This window comes from Camponotus vicinus, unplaced genomic scaffold, assembly GCF_025532165.1.
Source record: "Camponotus vicinus isolate PSW18456_S1 unplaced genomic scaffold, iyCamVici1.0 SCAF_8, whole genome shotgun sequence".
Lineage (NCBI taxonomy): Eukaryota > Metazoa > Arthropoda > Insecta > Hymenoptera > Formicidae > Camponotus > Camponotus vicinus.
Window position 1 is genome coordinate 8,079,359 of NW_028141980.1, and position 13,673 is coordinate 8,093,031.

Consider the following 13,673-nt stretch of genomic DNA (forward strand, 5'->3'; position numbering starts at 1 on the left):
AAAAATTATATTCCTATATTTCTTTCGAAATTTTATTACTTTTTTTAACTACGTTTGTTTTTTTAAGATGCAGCCTATATGATGATTCTATCTGAAAATTAGCGTTTTTTATAATGGATTAAATCCCGGTAAAAAATTTTTATATATAGTTTTGTACAATTATATTCAATTTTTATATATAGTTTTGTATAATTATATTAAATTTTTATATATAGTTTTGTACAATTATATTCAATTCTGCATGAATATACATGAAAAATATTTTACCGGGTGTTTATGTGCGATAAATAATATATAATTTTGCTTTCACAAAAAAATTATACCAACGAGAGATAGATTTATTTATTAGCATCATATCATCTAGATCTTTCGCAACGCGTACACAATTATATATAAAACATTGTAAACATTATATATAAATATGCAAAGTATGTATTTATGTACCCAGATAGCATAAAGAGTTTAAAAAGAATTTATTTTTATGTCACAAAATCTGAGTTTACTTTCAAATGTAAAAAGAATTTTTTTACGTAAAAGAACTCTGCTATCTGGGTGTATATTATATATATAACATATAAAATATATCATTAAAAATTCGTGCATTTACATATTGATTGTGTTATTTTGACTCTTAGATACGGTGAATATTAACGCAAAAAAGTCAAAATAACGCAACGACAACATTGTACATAAGAATATGTTAAAAATTTAACGCAAGAATTTTTACACGAGAAAGTTTCAATAGAAATACAAACGTGTAATTATATGCAACAATTATTATATATATTACACTTATATATAAATATATATAATGTCCTATTCTGTATCATTTATAATTATACATATATAATTATACATATTTATGCACAATTAAGTATAGTTTTATAATTATACTCAATTTTGTATGAGTATATAATTATAATATATGGAACATTTTTTAAGAAAATTAAAGTTGAGAAAAATTAAATCAATATTAATACTAATTATTATTTTTAGACACTCTCATTCTCATCCTATCTATTAAAATATATCAAATTTCAAGATTGAAAATTTAATTAGTATTCAAAATTCTGTCATTGATGATAATTATAAATAATTAAGAAATCCCCCTCACAAATAATGGAATATTATTGATCCCTCTCGTGAACTTTCAAAATTAGCGGAGCCGCGCTCTACGTAATCCAATTATAATAGCCAATACGATATTACATATTCGACAGCAGACATTTCACAATACGACGTAATTATCATTAACCCTCAGAAAGCTCGGGCAAAATCAAAATTGTCAATTTCTTTCCTCTAAATTTAAAACATTTTGCTTCGAGTGCGAGAGAATCCGAGGTCTCGTACACGCGGATGCATCAGCCGAGGGGATCAGCTATAGAAGGGGTAGAACTATCGTGTATTCGAGAGTCTCTCTCTCTCTCTCTTTCTCTTACGAACGACGACATTTAAAATCACACTGTCGCCGGACGACAGTGTCAGTCTGCGCAGCAGCGCGTTGCGTTGCTTAGCTGGAGTGGTGAGGCCGAGAATCCTGCCGGGTGGCATCGCTTTGAAGCGAAGGTCTGGCGAGGGAGCGCCCGAATAAAGAGCCGAGAGCGAGAGCTGGGACGTTTTCTTCTCGAAGAAAAGGAAGGCGAAGCCAAAAACGCCCACGCCCGATAAACTCGACGATTTCTCATCCGTCAACTCCGACCTGTCAACGACGACGTTTCCTCGCCCCTGCAAAAAATGGCCCCATCGTGCTACGAGGTGATCCTCGTCGGCTTCATCCTCGTGCTGCCGTTCCTCTACGAGACCAGCCGCACCTTCCGCTACTACTTCAAGTTCCTGGTCTATTACGGCCTCGTGATGGTGAACGCGATCCTCCTCATGCCCTTCATCTCGCTGCGGCCTGGCAACGTTAAGAATTTTCTGTTAGTACAGGGTACCTTCTAGCGAGAAAAGAGAGGCACGTGTGTCGCGCGATCGAGTCCCTCGAGCTGGAGAATTTCGAAAGTGCTCCGAAAATCTCACACACGAGAAAAATGTATCGCGCGACACGACGTCTATATGTGTGCCTCGCCGAAAACCCCCATAGTCCCGCGACCGATCGATATTATTGCGTGTGTTATCGCGCTCGTGTGTATCCCCTCGTGCGAGTCTTCCTCGTGCCAGGTTGACAGGCGTCGCGGCGGACGCGGGAACCGCCGAGACGGCCACGGGAATTTATTGACCGGCACTCGCTGGTTGTTCAGTGGGTGGCGGTGACGGCGATATGTCGCCGGTATTTGTGGTTGTTATTGCAAACGTCGTGACAGGCGATGTTTGTGTCATGAGCAGAGGAGATTTAAACTTGCACCTCTCTCCGAGCTATGAGAAAATGAGTCGCTTCCCTGTCATATAACTGCATCGATAAAATAATATAAATACCGAAGTAATATTTATATTTCACATTTAACATTTTACGTCACATTAACGTTGCAAAAAAAAATCCCCGAGGAGCGTGGGAGTAATTAATAAGAGATGGTTGGTCGATTGGAAATCTCGCGCGATATTATCTAATTGCTTTTATTATCTCGCTTCGTTGATATTAAATGTTTTTCATATAATGCTGTCAACATCTCGAGGTATTTCGGATACCGAGTACTTTCTAATCTATGGAAATATATATTTATTAACGCTTATTTTTATTCCATTGATTAAGAATAATTAGCATAAGCGATGATTTAAAATGTTTGCAGTACAGTTTATTTTTAAAATAGCAGAAATTGTAATTTTTAGATCTTTCGAAACTGTGATTTATCGACACAAATTTGCCTATTGATTATTTTCTTTCTCTTCATTATTTCTTTAATTCATTATTTCGTCAAATATCTATAGTGTTTCATATTTTTTTCGTATTTCTTAAAAATATAAAAGAAAAAACCATAAAAGTTAACTATCTATTCTTTAAAAATACATTCAAATGAATCTACTTCTTGATATCCACTCCTTGCAATCTGTTTATTTTTTACAAACAAAATTTATCATCGTGTCATCGAGATAAATGATCTCTTTTGGTAGAAAACAAATATGAAAGCACACAGTACAAAGTACAAATTTCTTTAAAATTTTCAATTTTAGAAAGCTAAAAGAATGCATAAACTCGAGGAGCTTTCATAAAGATTTATTCATGCTAATTTATGCTATTTTAAAAATATTAATATTATTATAAATAAATTCATGCTAATTCATGTTATTTTAAAAATAATTTTCGAGACGGCCAAGATGAATTCTTAAAAGGCTGGACAGTCTAAATCTAAATCATTAAATAGTCTTCTTTAAATCTTCCTAGTATTTAATTGACTGCTCCTTAATAATATTCATCTGTAAATTATTTATGCATTATTTGTCTTTGACAGATTTTTTTCTCTTAAATAGAATATTTTGTCATTTGGTTAATGATACTTATATATTTGTAAATCTCATTCATGAAATTATATATTAGATTATTCCACAGTTATGTTATTTCAATTCACTCCGATTTTGTAAAATCATAAGAAATAGGATTTTGCATTCTTTAGAATGTTAATATAATTCTTTCACAAAAAATATATATTTTTTACAAGAAAAGACTTTCAAAGAAAAGACTTTACAAGAAAAGATTTTCATACTATAAATCAAAGTAAATGCTAATAGAAAGTTCTACATAATTTTAAAAACATATTATGTAAAATCCTATTGTATATGAAAAATTAAAATATATATCTTATCTTCTTCTTGCCATGATAAAAGTCGAAATATTACAAATAAAAACGAGGTATACTTTTACATTTAATCATTTTTTTATAAAATTATATAAAAAATTCGTCGACAGATTAATATCATAATATAATAATTAATATAATAATATAATAGAAAAAGAATTCTCTTAATTTCTCTTGATTTATATTATAATAATTAATATAATAATAATATTTAAACACACGTACTTGAATTTTACGTGAAATCAAGAGAATTCTTTTTCTTGCCGTTACATCTAAAAAAATTATACAAAATAAAGATACTTGATACTTGTCTCTATCAAGTGGTAGTTGTGCTATGTGAAAGGTATTTTGCAGGTGGGCATCGACGCTGTGCCAGCCCATTAGTACTCTGCTCGGATTGCGCTGGGAGCTCAGAGGCAGGGAACACCTGGAGAATGACAGGGCATGCATAATCGTGGCGAATCATCAGAGCTCGTTAGACGTCCAGGGGATGTTTCATCTGTGGCCAGTGATGGACAAGTGCACCGCCGTTGCCAAAAAAGAGATCTTCTACGCGTGGCCGGTCGGCCTCGGCGCATGGCTGTCCGGTCTAATTTTCATCGACAGAATGAATTCCGAGAAAGCGCGATCCGTGCTCAATTCTGCCACAAAAGAACTCAAGGCCAAGAAGGTAAAATCTCGCGCGTGAATCGCATTGATTATCAAAGCTTTCTGCTGCTACTTTCACTGCTTTGCAGATGAAGCTGTGGATATTTCCCGAAGGCACCAGGCACAACACCGGTGAAATACACCCCTTCAAGAAGGGTGCCTTCCATATCGCAATCACGTCGCAATTGCCTATACTACCGGTCGTATTCTCTTCCTATTATTTCCTGTCCGCGGAAGAGAAGAGATTTGATTCTGGTAAAAAATAGCAAAATTAATCGTACAGAATAAAGAGAAGAATTTTAAAAAATTAGATCTTTACCTAATTAAATTTTGAAGAATTAAATTTCAAAGACGTACATCAATGATTATCTTATTTTAATTCACACTTAAAATTTTACTTGTGTTTTAATATTTCTTTTGAAGCAGAAATCTTGCGCTAAATTTTTAAATCGAAATTGTTTAAACGTAATGATTCTCTAGAAGACGAAAAAAAAATTAAAAATTTCTTTTTGTAAAAATAATTTTTTTCAATTAATCAACAATATAAAAAATTGAAATTATTAGAACTCAATTAAATGTAATTGATTTAATTGAAGGACGCGTTCTCATAACAACATTACCACCAATCTCTACGGAGGGACTTAGCACGGATAATGTGGAAGAATTGTTGGAGAAAACACGAAGTGCCATGAGCGAGGTACTTCACGCGATGAATCGCGAGATCCAACTATCCCTCGCTGCCGGTAAGTCGTATACTGAATGATCGTCATCCGGTGGACCATAACGAGCAACCTCATCTTACAGGGGAATAAGAGAGAGTAAGCAGATACTCTTTTACAAGAGTAGCGAATAAGCCTCCGCGCGGGAACCAAAGACTAAGTATCTGCTTAACGTTCTCTTATGATATTATTTTAATTTATATTTCAACATCTTTAAAGAGTAAAGAGAGGTAGCGTTAAATTTTATATACACAATATACATTGTACACATTTCTTATTCTCTTTCGTAAAGGACTCCGCACATTTTATATGAAAAAAGTGGCTTCGGTCAAATTGACTGAAATTGCAATATGTTGTAGTTTAGGTGGTGCTGATTGAAAGTTCCCTTGGGCAAAAAGTCCAAAAATCAAAAGTATAAAAGATACGATGATTTGAAGAGGGAAACTTCAATCCATTTCAAATCATTGTATCTTTTATACTTTTGATTTTTGGGCTTTTTGCCCGAGGAAACTTTTAACCAGCACCACTTAAACTACAACATATTTCAATTTCAACCAATTTGACCGAAGGCACTTTTTTCATATAAAATGTGCGGGGTTCTTTATTATTTTATTTTTAGTATGCAAACCAAAAGTTTAGACAGCTTTTTCTATAATTCTTTCGTTCATATAGCTAGTTACCGAAATTCTTATCATTATAGTTACCTAATTCTTATCATTGATGTACAAACGTCACTCACTATACATGAAAATTTGTAGATGTATCTATAGATATATTTATAGATATATTTATAGATGTATTTATAGATATATTTTATCATAGAATAAACAAGAAATTGTTTTAACTCAAAGGTATGCATTTCGAAACTAAGAAAAAAGTGGAAAAATAAGCATAAAAAAACTGACGGAGAAATTATGTGCAGAAGGATTATAAATATTACATATAACACGTAATTAATTAATTAATTAGATATAAAACGTTTTGAAAAACAACATATTGTAAACTATACAGCACTCTTTACCATAGACGCGAGTAGGAAAAAAAAAGGAGAGAAAACATTTAACGATTTTTCGTATTACGAGTTGTAAATATGATTCATTAGAATGCATTTTGTAAATTATGGGAACATTGTTAATGTAATTACTTATATCTAATGGATTTCACTAAATTATATTAGATATATTTTATTATACAAATAAGGTATACTTGTACATTCCTACTTGTCTGTTTTATGCTTCCACTTGTTTTATACGGAATATTCTTTGTATGAATAAAGATTTTAGATACAACTATAATTACAGAATTACAGAAGTACAGAGATTTAATTTTAAATATCTAGAAAAAGATGGAAAAGATTCAATTTTTACACAATATTATTTAGGAAATTTTTAAATATGTATTTCTTTGTAAAATTTAACTCTATCGATATTATTTCTTTAATCAATTATAATCGAAGTAAAATATGAGAGAAATAATATTATACTAACTATAGAGTAATATTAAATTTAAAGCACACATTATATATAATCATGTTATACTGTAGTGTACATACATTTTCTTAATTATGATTGCGATACGAAAGATTGATCGTGGCTGAGTGTAATCATTTTTTAGATATCAAATTTAATTTCTGGGCATTTCTTGAGTGTGTTTGAATGTTTACATATATCTATTGTATATTTAATTAGTATGTCCCTGTTTTCTGTAGTAGGGATAAAATGCGACATCCTATGTAAAGTCAATGCTTTCTTTTATATTATTTCCTCAAATTAGAGAGACTGTGTTCAGTCTATGGCATAGTTGACATAATGTTTTATTGCTAATTTGTTGCAATTTATAAAGAGAATATCCTAACTAATTAACTTTGTCAGTTGATGGAAAAAAAACAAACTAATTAAAAAAGCATTGCGTCAACTACGCTTTTATTTTTCTTCCGATATTAATGATATTTTTAGTGTATATATATATATATATATATATTTACTGATATGTTTTTTGCGTTTTCCAATATTGTACAATACAAATTCCAATACAAAAAAAAGATGGATTTGATGTAGAATTATAAACGCTTATTCAGTTACAAAGTCCTTTATAATTATCACGAATAACATGATCATACAATCGTTTAGTTATTGACTTTTATACTGTGATATTATGTTTATCTTTTCTGCATCAATCAATCTTGTCATAAGTTATAACAGATACATGATAGCTGTAATACAGTTCAAACAATAACTAGAATCTACTGTTTGTTTAGTCACTAAATAATCCATTGCATTGACTTTTGATAGCTTCCTAATCTCTATAAATCAAGATAATCAGGCAGAAGATTTCTATACCTAAAATGTATTACACAGATATAGATATTTCAAAACATTGTATGACTTGTCAAATGTTCTACGATTAACCCGATTGTAAATTATATAACTTAAAAATATCACATATATCAGAGAGCAATTTATGTAGAAAAATTGACATAAGTCAAGTTTTAAATATTGTATTAAGATAAATCGTTGCGTCTTCACTTTTGTATTAATTTTATTCTATAATCTATAATCTTATTCAAATATTCTTCGATTCGGATTCGCTCCATGTTTCTCGCTAAATGTGATAATTGTGATCAAAATGCGATATAAATGGTGACAGCCAATTATTACTTTCAGTGTTAAATGTGTATCTTTTAAGCGCTATTTATAAATTTTGTAAGATACACTTCAGTTGTTGCTGCTGTTGTATTATATGTTATTGTACTATTATGATATATTTGTTTTATCGTGATGATTATGCTCTGCAAGATTGCACAAATATTTTTATATCATGATCAAAAATGAATTGAATCTTCAGTCATAGCAGAAAAAAATACTTGGAAATTCTCTCGTTTATCAGATATATCTTGGTCGAAAAGAAACGTATTTCGATAATATATTCATACACAAAAGGATCGCGATAGAGGAGAATGTAATTTTTATTGAAAATATATTATATCTGGAACTTCTAAAATTTTTCGATAGTAGATAAAATCGTATAACCATTTGAAATACTTTTACATTAGTATTATCTTCCTGAATGAATGAAAAAACGCACAATTTTCAATCAAACGCGATAACGCTGCGTTTAATGTACGATTTCTAGCGTAATCGAATAATATTTCGTGCATGAATAAATAGAAATTTGGAGTAAAGTTTTTGCGATTTGAGAAAAAATCTATAGAACTTTTTTTTCGTATTTACAAATATATTATCAACATCTATTCTCAAAAATAAAGAACGTGTTTTATTATCTTAACTAATTAACATGTCATTTAATTATGAGAAGATGATTGATCATAAATACATAAGTAGTATTTGTGATTAATTAGAGACATAAAAATAAGTGTACATGTATATACATCTTTAAACAAGGTTTTATTTAACAAAGTCTGCCCATCGAGTCATTTATCACCTCAGTGCCAATTTGCAAAGAGCAACTGTGTCACACGATAATTGTTACATATACAGCGTATCATTCTATTTTTACTTTAGTAAGAATTATATAGATATATAGATAGAATTATAGATTTAATTATAGATTTAAATTTACAGATTTAATTATAGATTTAAATTTTCTTAAATACAAATGTATCTATTGCATCGATTGATTATTTTGTGATAGAACATAAAAGTTACATAAAATTAGAGTAACTTATTATTCCAAAGAGTTTTGTACTTGGGCTGTGCATTTGTTATGATATAATATTTACTGAACGATTACAGCAAATATTAAATAACAATCACAAACGAGATTCAACGAATTATACATTTATGTGATACCAATTTTTTATTTGTCTGCAAACACAAGGGCCATATTAATCAAGTTTATTAAAGAGTTTCATTATATTAATATAAATAATTGTAATGTAAATTAAGGGACAGTTTACAAAATGCAAGAGCAAATAAATAAAGATATTTGATTTTAGTTAAGAGTATATTATTTATCTCTCCAATAGCAAACATACAAAAATGGCAAAAATGAAGATGCAAATGGCAGCAACATACAATGAATCTTTCAATATTGTAGTATCAATGGTATAACTATTACTAAATGTGACATTTAAACAATATAGAAATATAAAACGATAAAAAGAGTTAAAAAGAATATTTTAATATTAAAGTTAAATACTCAAATATAAATTTTATCGATTAAATACTTGCACAAAATCTAAATTATGTTGTTTCTTGATTTTGAAATTAAGAGTATAAAAAAAAAAGTGCCTTAAGGTCAACAATTTGTTGTTATACTAATGCTACATATATAGTTTTTTTTATTGAGAAAGAATAAATATGTATAATGTATTCTTCTATAATTCTATACTTTTTATTTTAAACACTATAAAGTTTATATTACACTTGATGTATCAAACGCAAAAAAGAAAACACAAGATGTATTACCTAACACTTTTAGATCTACGAGATCTCGTAGATCAATACCGGAATTACAAATCCATTGTACCGCTTCTCTGTTTCTCTTGGCTCTCAGTCCATACCTTTGCTATTGTTTTCTTCATCTCATCGTCGCCATCCTGATACATCTTCTTCATGAGATTCATTAGACTAGCGCTGGGATCGCTATCTTCTCCCAATTCTGGTACAGATGATTTTGCATCCTTGATTTTCTTTTCTACTAATGTGATATGAGACCAGTCTTTGGCAACTTTTTTCGCTAGTAACACAACGATCATATCGGTCTTCACTTTAAAACTACTTCTCTCGGTGTCGATTTCGGCGCACAAATTGTTGATTGGCAAGTTATAATTTTTATTGTCCAAACCGAGTACTCGCAGATCCAAAGACTTGTCTGTGAAGTTGCAGATGATGGCTTGCTTGGGCAACTGATGAACATCCTTCAATGTTATATAAATTTTGACTGTTGTAAGCGTCTGATCCCATCCGTAATTGTTCAATTTCACTTCGTAGCACTTTTGGGGACCGTTGAGCAAAGGAGTTGTTGGTTTGATGACTGTATTTTTGTTTTCTTCAAGTAACCTTGCCAATTCTGTCTGTAGTCTCCTAATTTCTAGCATCAATATGTCTTTAGTTCGTTGCCTATGAGCCTGTTCGAGTAAGCTGTTGAGTTCCTCAATGTCCAATTTCACCTGTGAGAGAAGGAATATTAAAATTAAGTATCAAAATTATAAAAATTTAAGTAGAGCAAGTCAAATTAAATTTATATTTTCAGTAAAATATTTTAAGTAAAATAAGTAAATAAATTAAATTAACTAATTAAGTAAAATTCAGTGAAATATGTAAAGCAACTTATTATTAAATTAAACACTAATTTTTGAATAAACATGTAAAATAAAAATCTAACAACACTCACTTCGTCAGTTTTCGACGACATTGTTGATTTGATTATTCAAAGTTTTCAAATTTGGTTATTCCTTTATTCAAAGTTTGACAAATCTTACAGAATGTTCACGATGTCGCAAGTTTCACACTAAGATACAGTAGATGTTCTCGAACGAATTCAGAAGTAAAATGAAGGCGAAATACGCCAGATACGATAGAATATCATCCTATAGAATCTTCCAGAATTTTCGTTTCTGGTTGTGTTCACAAATGTCTGTTCTGTATAACTGCACTGTTACACTTTCTGCACTCAAAATAAGTAAATGTAGAAATAAAATTAGAATAATATTTTAACAGATATTAGTCAATTTTAGTCACATTATATACACGTTGTAAGCTCTATAAATTCAATCTTTTTACCAAAAATTTGAATTTTTCAAATGTTATACAGAGAGAAGATTGAGAGGTGTCATGGCCCGTTTTTAGATGATCCCCGAAAGCGATATGCCCTCTATGAACATTAAAAACGTGGACATGACCTACAAAGCCAATGCCCACGAATGTTCTTGGAGGGTAAAGCCCCTTGCACAATGCTAGGCAACAGGCAATAAGAACAGAAATAGTATTTATTCTCTGCTCCTATTGGCGAATATTTTCTGTTCTGCGTAATTATTGGTGAATAGTTTCTATTCCTTATTTCTATTGCCTGTTGCCTAGCATTGTGCAAGGGGCTTAACACATATGTTACCCTCTTTTTAATGTCTCCAAAGAGCGTATCATTTTCAGAGATCACCTAAAAGCGAGCCATGATACCTCTCAGTCTTCTCTCTGATAATATAAATAATATAAATAATATAAATAATATAAATATAAATAAAAATAATATAAATAAAAATATAAATACGCGGGATCGCTTATTGATTTATTTAATTAAGTTAATTAGTTATTTGTTTACGTTATGTTATTTCGGATCTATCTATAGTTATTTATTTTATTCATTCAATAATTTATTTCATTTACTTATTTATTTTTCTTACGTGGTAGACATTTTTTTTAAATAATTATTAGCGGTTAACGAAATTTTATTTTTGCGTTTGAAGGTTTAATATTATGAATACACACCATAGTTAAAGGGTTAAGAAATAACTCACACATATATGGCATGTGATACATTATATAAATAATTTATGTAAATTAACACAATTATATAAATAATTTATGTAAATTAAATGTAATTTATTCATTTAATCAAGAATCGTAATGATAGGGGTGGGGGGGGGGGGTTAAAAAAAATAAATTATTGTTTCATTGCGATCTTTACGAATAATAATTATTTCTTTAATGATAATTAGAATCAAATTTATTTCGCCATAATGCGCTTTGTCGCTTTATTTCTTTAAGATTTAAATATAATTTAAATTGAAGACGCGCAATAAAACAATCGAATTGTAGATTCAAATAATTAACATTACGAAAGGCTCCTAATTTACACATTAATCGTTTAATAAATCGTTTAATAAGTAAAATCGTTAATTAATCTTATAAATTAAAATAATTTAATATTTCGCAAATACATACATATCATAGTACGTAACATATTTTGGCAACGAATTATCATTAACACGGTGTTCGACTTTGACAGTATAAACAGTAACGAGCTATTGTTTATGTAGTACAACCCTTGCTATCATTCGTACGGCGACACTCGAACAACGAAATAATAATGCGAAACATTTCGTATAATTGTTAGATTCTTTTTCTAGACGCGATCGCAACTAATATCTAAACATAATTAGCTATGACTATTAATTAATAATTAATTAATTTTTGATAATAAACGACACGAAATTGTATCACGATAATAAATCTTTATGGAAGAGCAATATAATTCGATTGTTTTACTTCGATTGTTATAAATCTTCTCAATCCCCTGGTTAATTAAACAATATACAATTTAATCGAGAATCGATTTAATGTGATAGGAATCCAACATATTAAATAATCACATCGATGGGTTTGCAATCTTTACGGACAATAATTATTATTTTAATACTTAGAGTCACAAATATATTCCATCCGTGTTACTTTATCATTCTACTTGACAATCCAAATATAATTTGAGGGGGGGGGGGACTGTGAGAGAACATGAAGTAAAACAATCGAATTATAGATGCAAATAATTAGCGTAACGAAAAACTTCATGATGAATAGTTTAATAAATAATCAATTAATCTTGATCAATAAATTAAAATACTTCTATAATTTAATATTCCACGCACAAATATTTTATATTACAGAAAATATTTCGGCAACGAGAGAATTATCAATAACACCGTGTTCGACCTTGATAAACAGTATCACGCTATTGTTAATATATTACACGGCTTTATTATCATTCGCACAATGACTGAGTAATGACGTGAGAGACGTTTCACATATTATCAAATTCTATTAATGGTTTCGATTATCATATTATAAAAATTATGCGTATCTCGCAATCGAATATTCCGATTATTGTCGATTTATTTATTCGTCGCGTTTTCTCGCGAATTTTAAATCGCGATTTATTTAGTAATTTAATTGTTGATTTCGAAGTTTATTCTATCTTTTTATTTTGAATATTTCCTTTGATAATCTATAGAAAATGCGCCAGTAATGCAAATACTTCTTTTACAATCGAAGAAGCGATCAATAATTTTATTAATGACTCTTTTGATCACGATTATTTACGTTATATAAAACTTATTAAATTCTATTATTGCATATCTATTATTAATAATAAATGTCGCGTAATTAATCTTCGCTGATCAGTCTCGTCTGGACTATGTAAAAATTTTTAGTAAATTTTATATTATACGTATATTTTGGACATTTTCGTGTAATAAATTATTCCATGTAATAAATTATTTTGTATTAAATTTCGAATTATATTTTATATTAAATTTGTATTATATTTTGTCATATATTTTGTAATATGTATTTAGCATAAAAATATTATGCATAAAAATATTATATTAAGCATAAAAATATTATGTTGGTATGAAAATTATAATAAAAATTATAATAAAAATATATAAAAATAATGTTAGCTATATTAAAATGGAACATATGAATTCTTTATATTTTATATAAAGGAAAAGACTTAAAATATTTTGCAACATCTATATTTTTCGAGTCTTAATTATAAAAACTTCAGAAGAATCAGTGATTAATTTGACAAATTTTATACATGTATTAATAATTAAATTTTT

The 13,673-nt window shown here is 29.5% G+C and overlaps 2 protein-coding genes across 3 annotated transcripts; one reads left to right on the forward strand and one right to left on the reverse strand.

Annotated features, from left to right (window-relative positions):
• Positions 1-1,460: 1,460 nt before the first annotated feature.
• Agpat1 (1-Acylglycerol-3-phosphate O-acyltransferase 1) lies at positions 1,461-9,052 on the forward strand. Of its 2 annotated transcripts, none has more exons than XM_083107062.1 (5): positions 1,461-1,919; positions 4,086-4,401; positions 4,469-4,634; positions 4,976-5,122; positions 5,950-9,052. In XM_083107062.1, exons 1-5 carry the CDS (start codon positions 1,735-1,737, stop codon positions 5,985-5,987), a joined length of 852 nt encoding a protein of 283 aa, XP_082963188.1. In that variant the 5' UTR covers positions 1,461-1,734; the 3' UTR covers positions 5,988-9,052. The 2 variants fall into 2 exon arrangements, with proteins under 2 accessions (XP_082963188.1, XP_082963189.1); XM_083107063.1 differs by lacking the exon at positions 5,950-9,052 and adding an exon at positions 5,184-5,482 and having other exon boundaries at positions 1,463-1,919.
• On the reverse strand, positions 8,484-10,751 carry LOC145976105 (calcyclin-binding protein). The gene is made up of 2 exons (XM_083107064.1): positions 10,454-10,751; positions 8,484-10,229 (listed from the first exon to the last, which is right to left on the reverse strand). Exons 1-2 carry the CDS (start codon positions 10,472-10,474, stop codon positions 9,570-9,572), a joined length of 681 nt encoding a protein of 226 aa, XP_082963190.1. The 5' UTR covers positions 10,475-10,751; the 3' UTR covers positions 8,484-9,569.
• Positions 10,752-13,673: the final 2,922 nt, after the last annotated feature.

Coding starts and splice junctions, on each gene's coding strand:
- Agpat1 (XM_083107062.1), top strand. CDS start 1,735: ATGGCCCCATCGTGCTACGAGGTGATCCTCGTCGGCTTCATCCTCGTG. Junction 4,402..4,468: donor AAGAACTCAAGGCCAAGAAG/GTAAAATCTCGC, acceptor ACTGCTTTGCAG/ATGAAGCTGTGGATATTTCC. Junction 5,123..5,949: donor CCAACTATCCCTCGCTGCCG/GTAAGTCGTATA, acceptor TTTAACTCAAAG/GTATGCATTTCGAAACTAAG.
- LOC145976105 (XM_083107064.1), bottom strand. CDS start 10,474: ATGTCGTCGAAAACTGACGAA. Junction 10,230..10,453: donor TGTCGTCGAAAACTGACGAA/GTGAGTGTTGTT, acceptor CTTCTCTCACAG/GTGAAATTGGACATTGAGGA.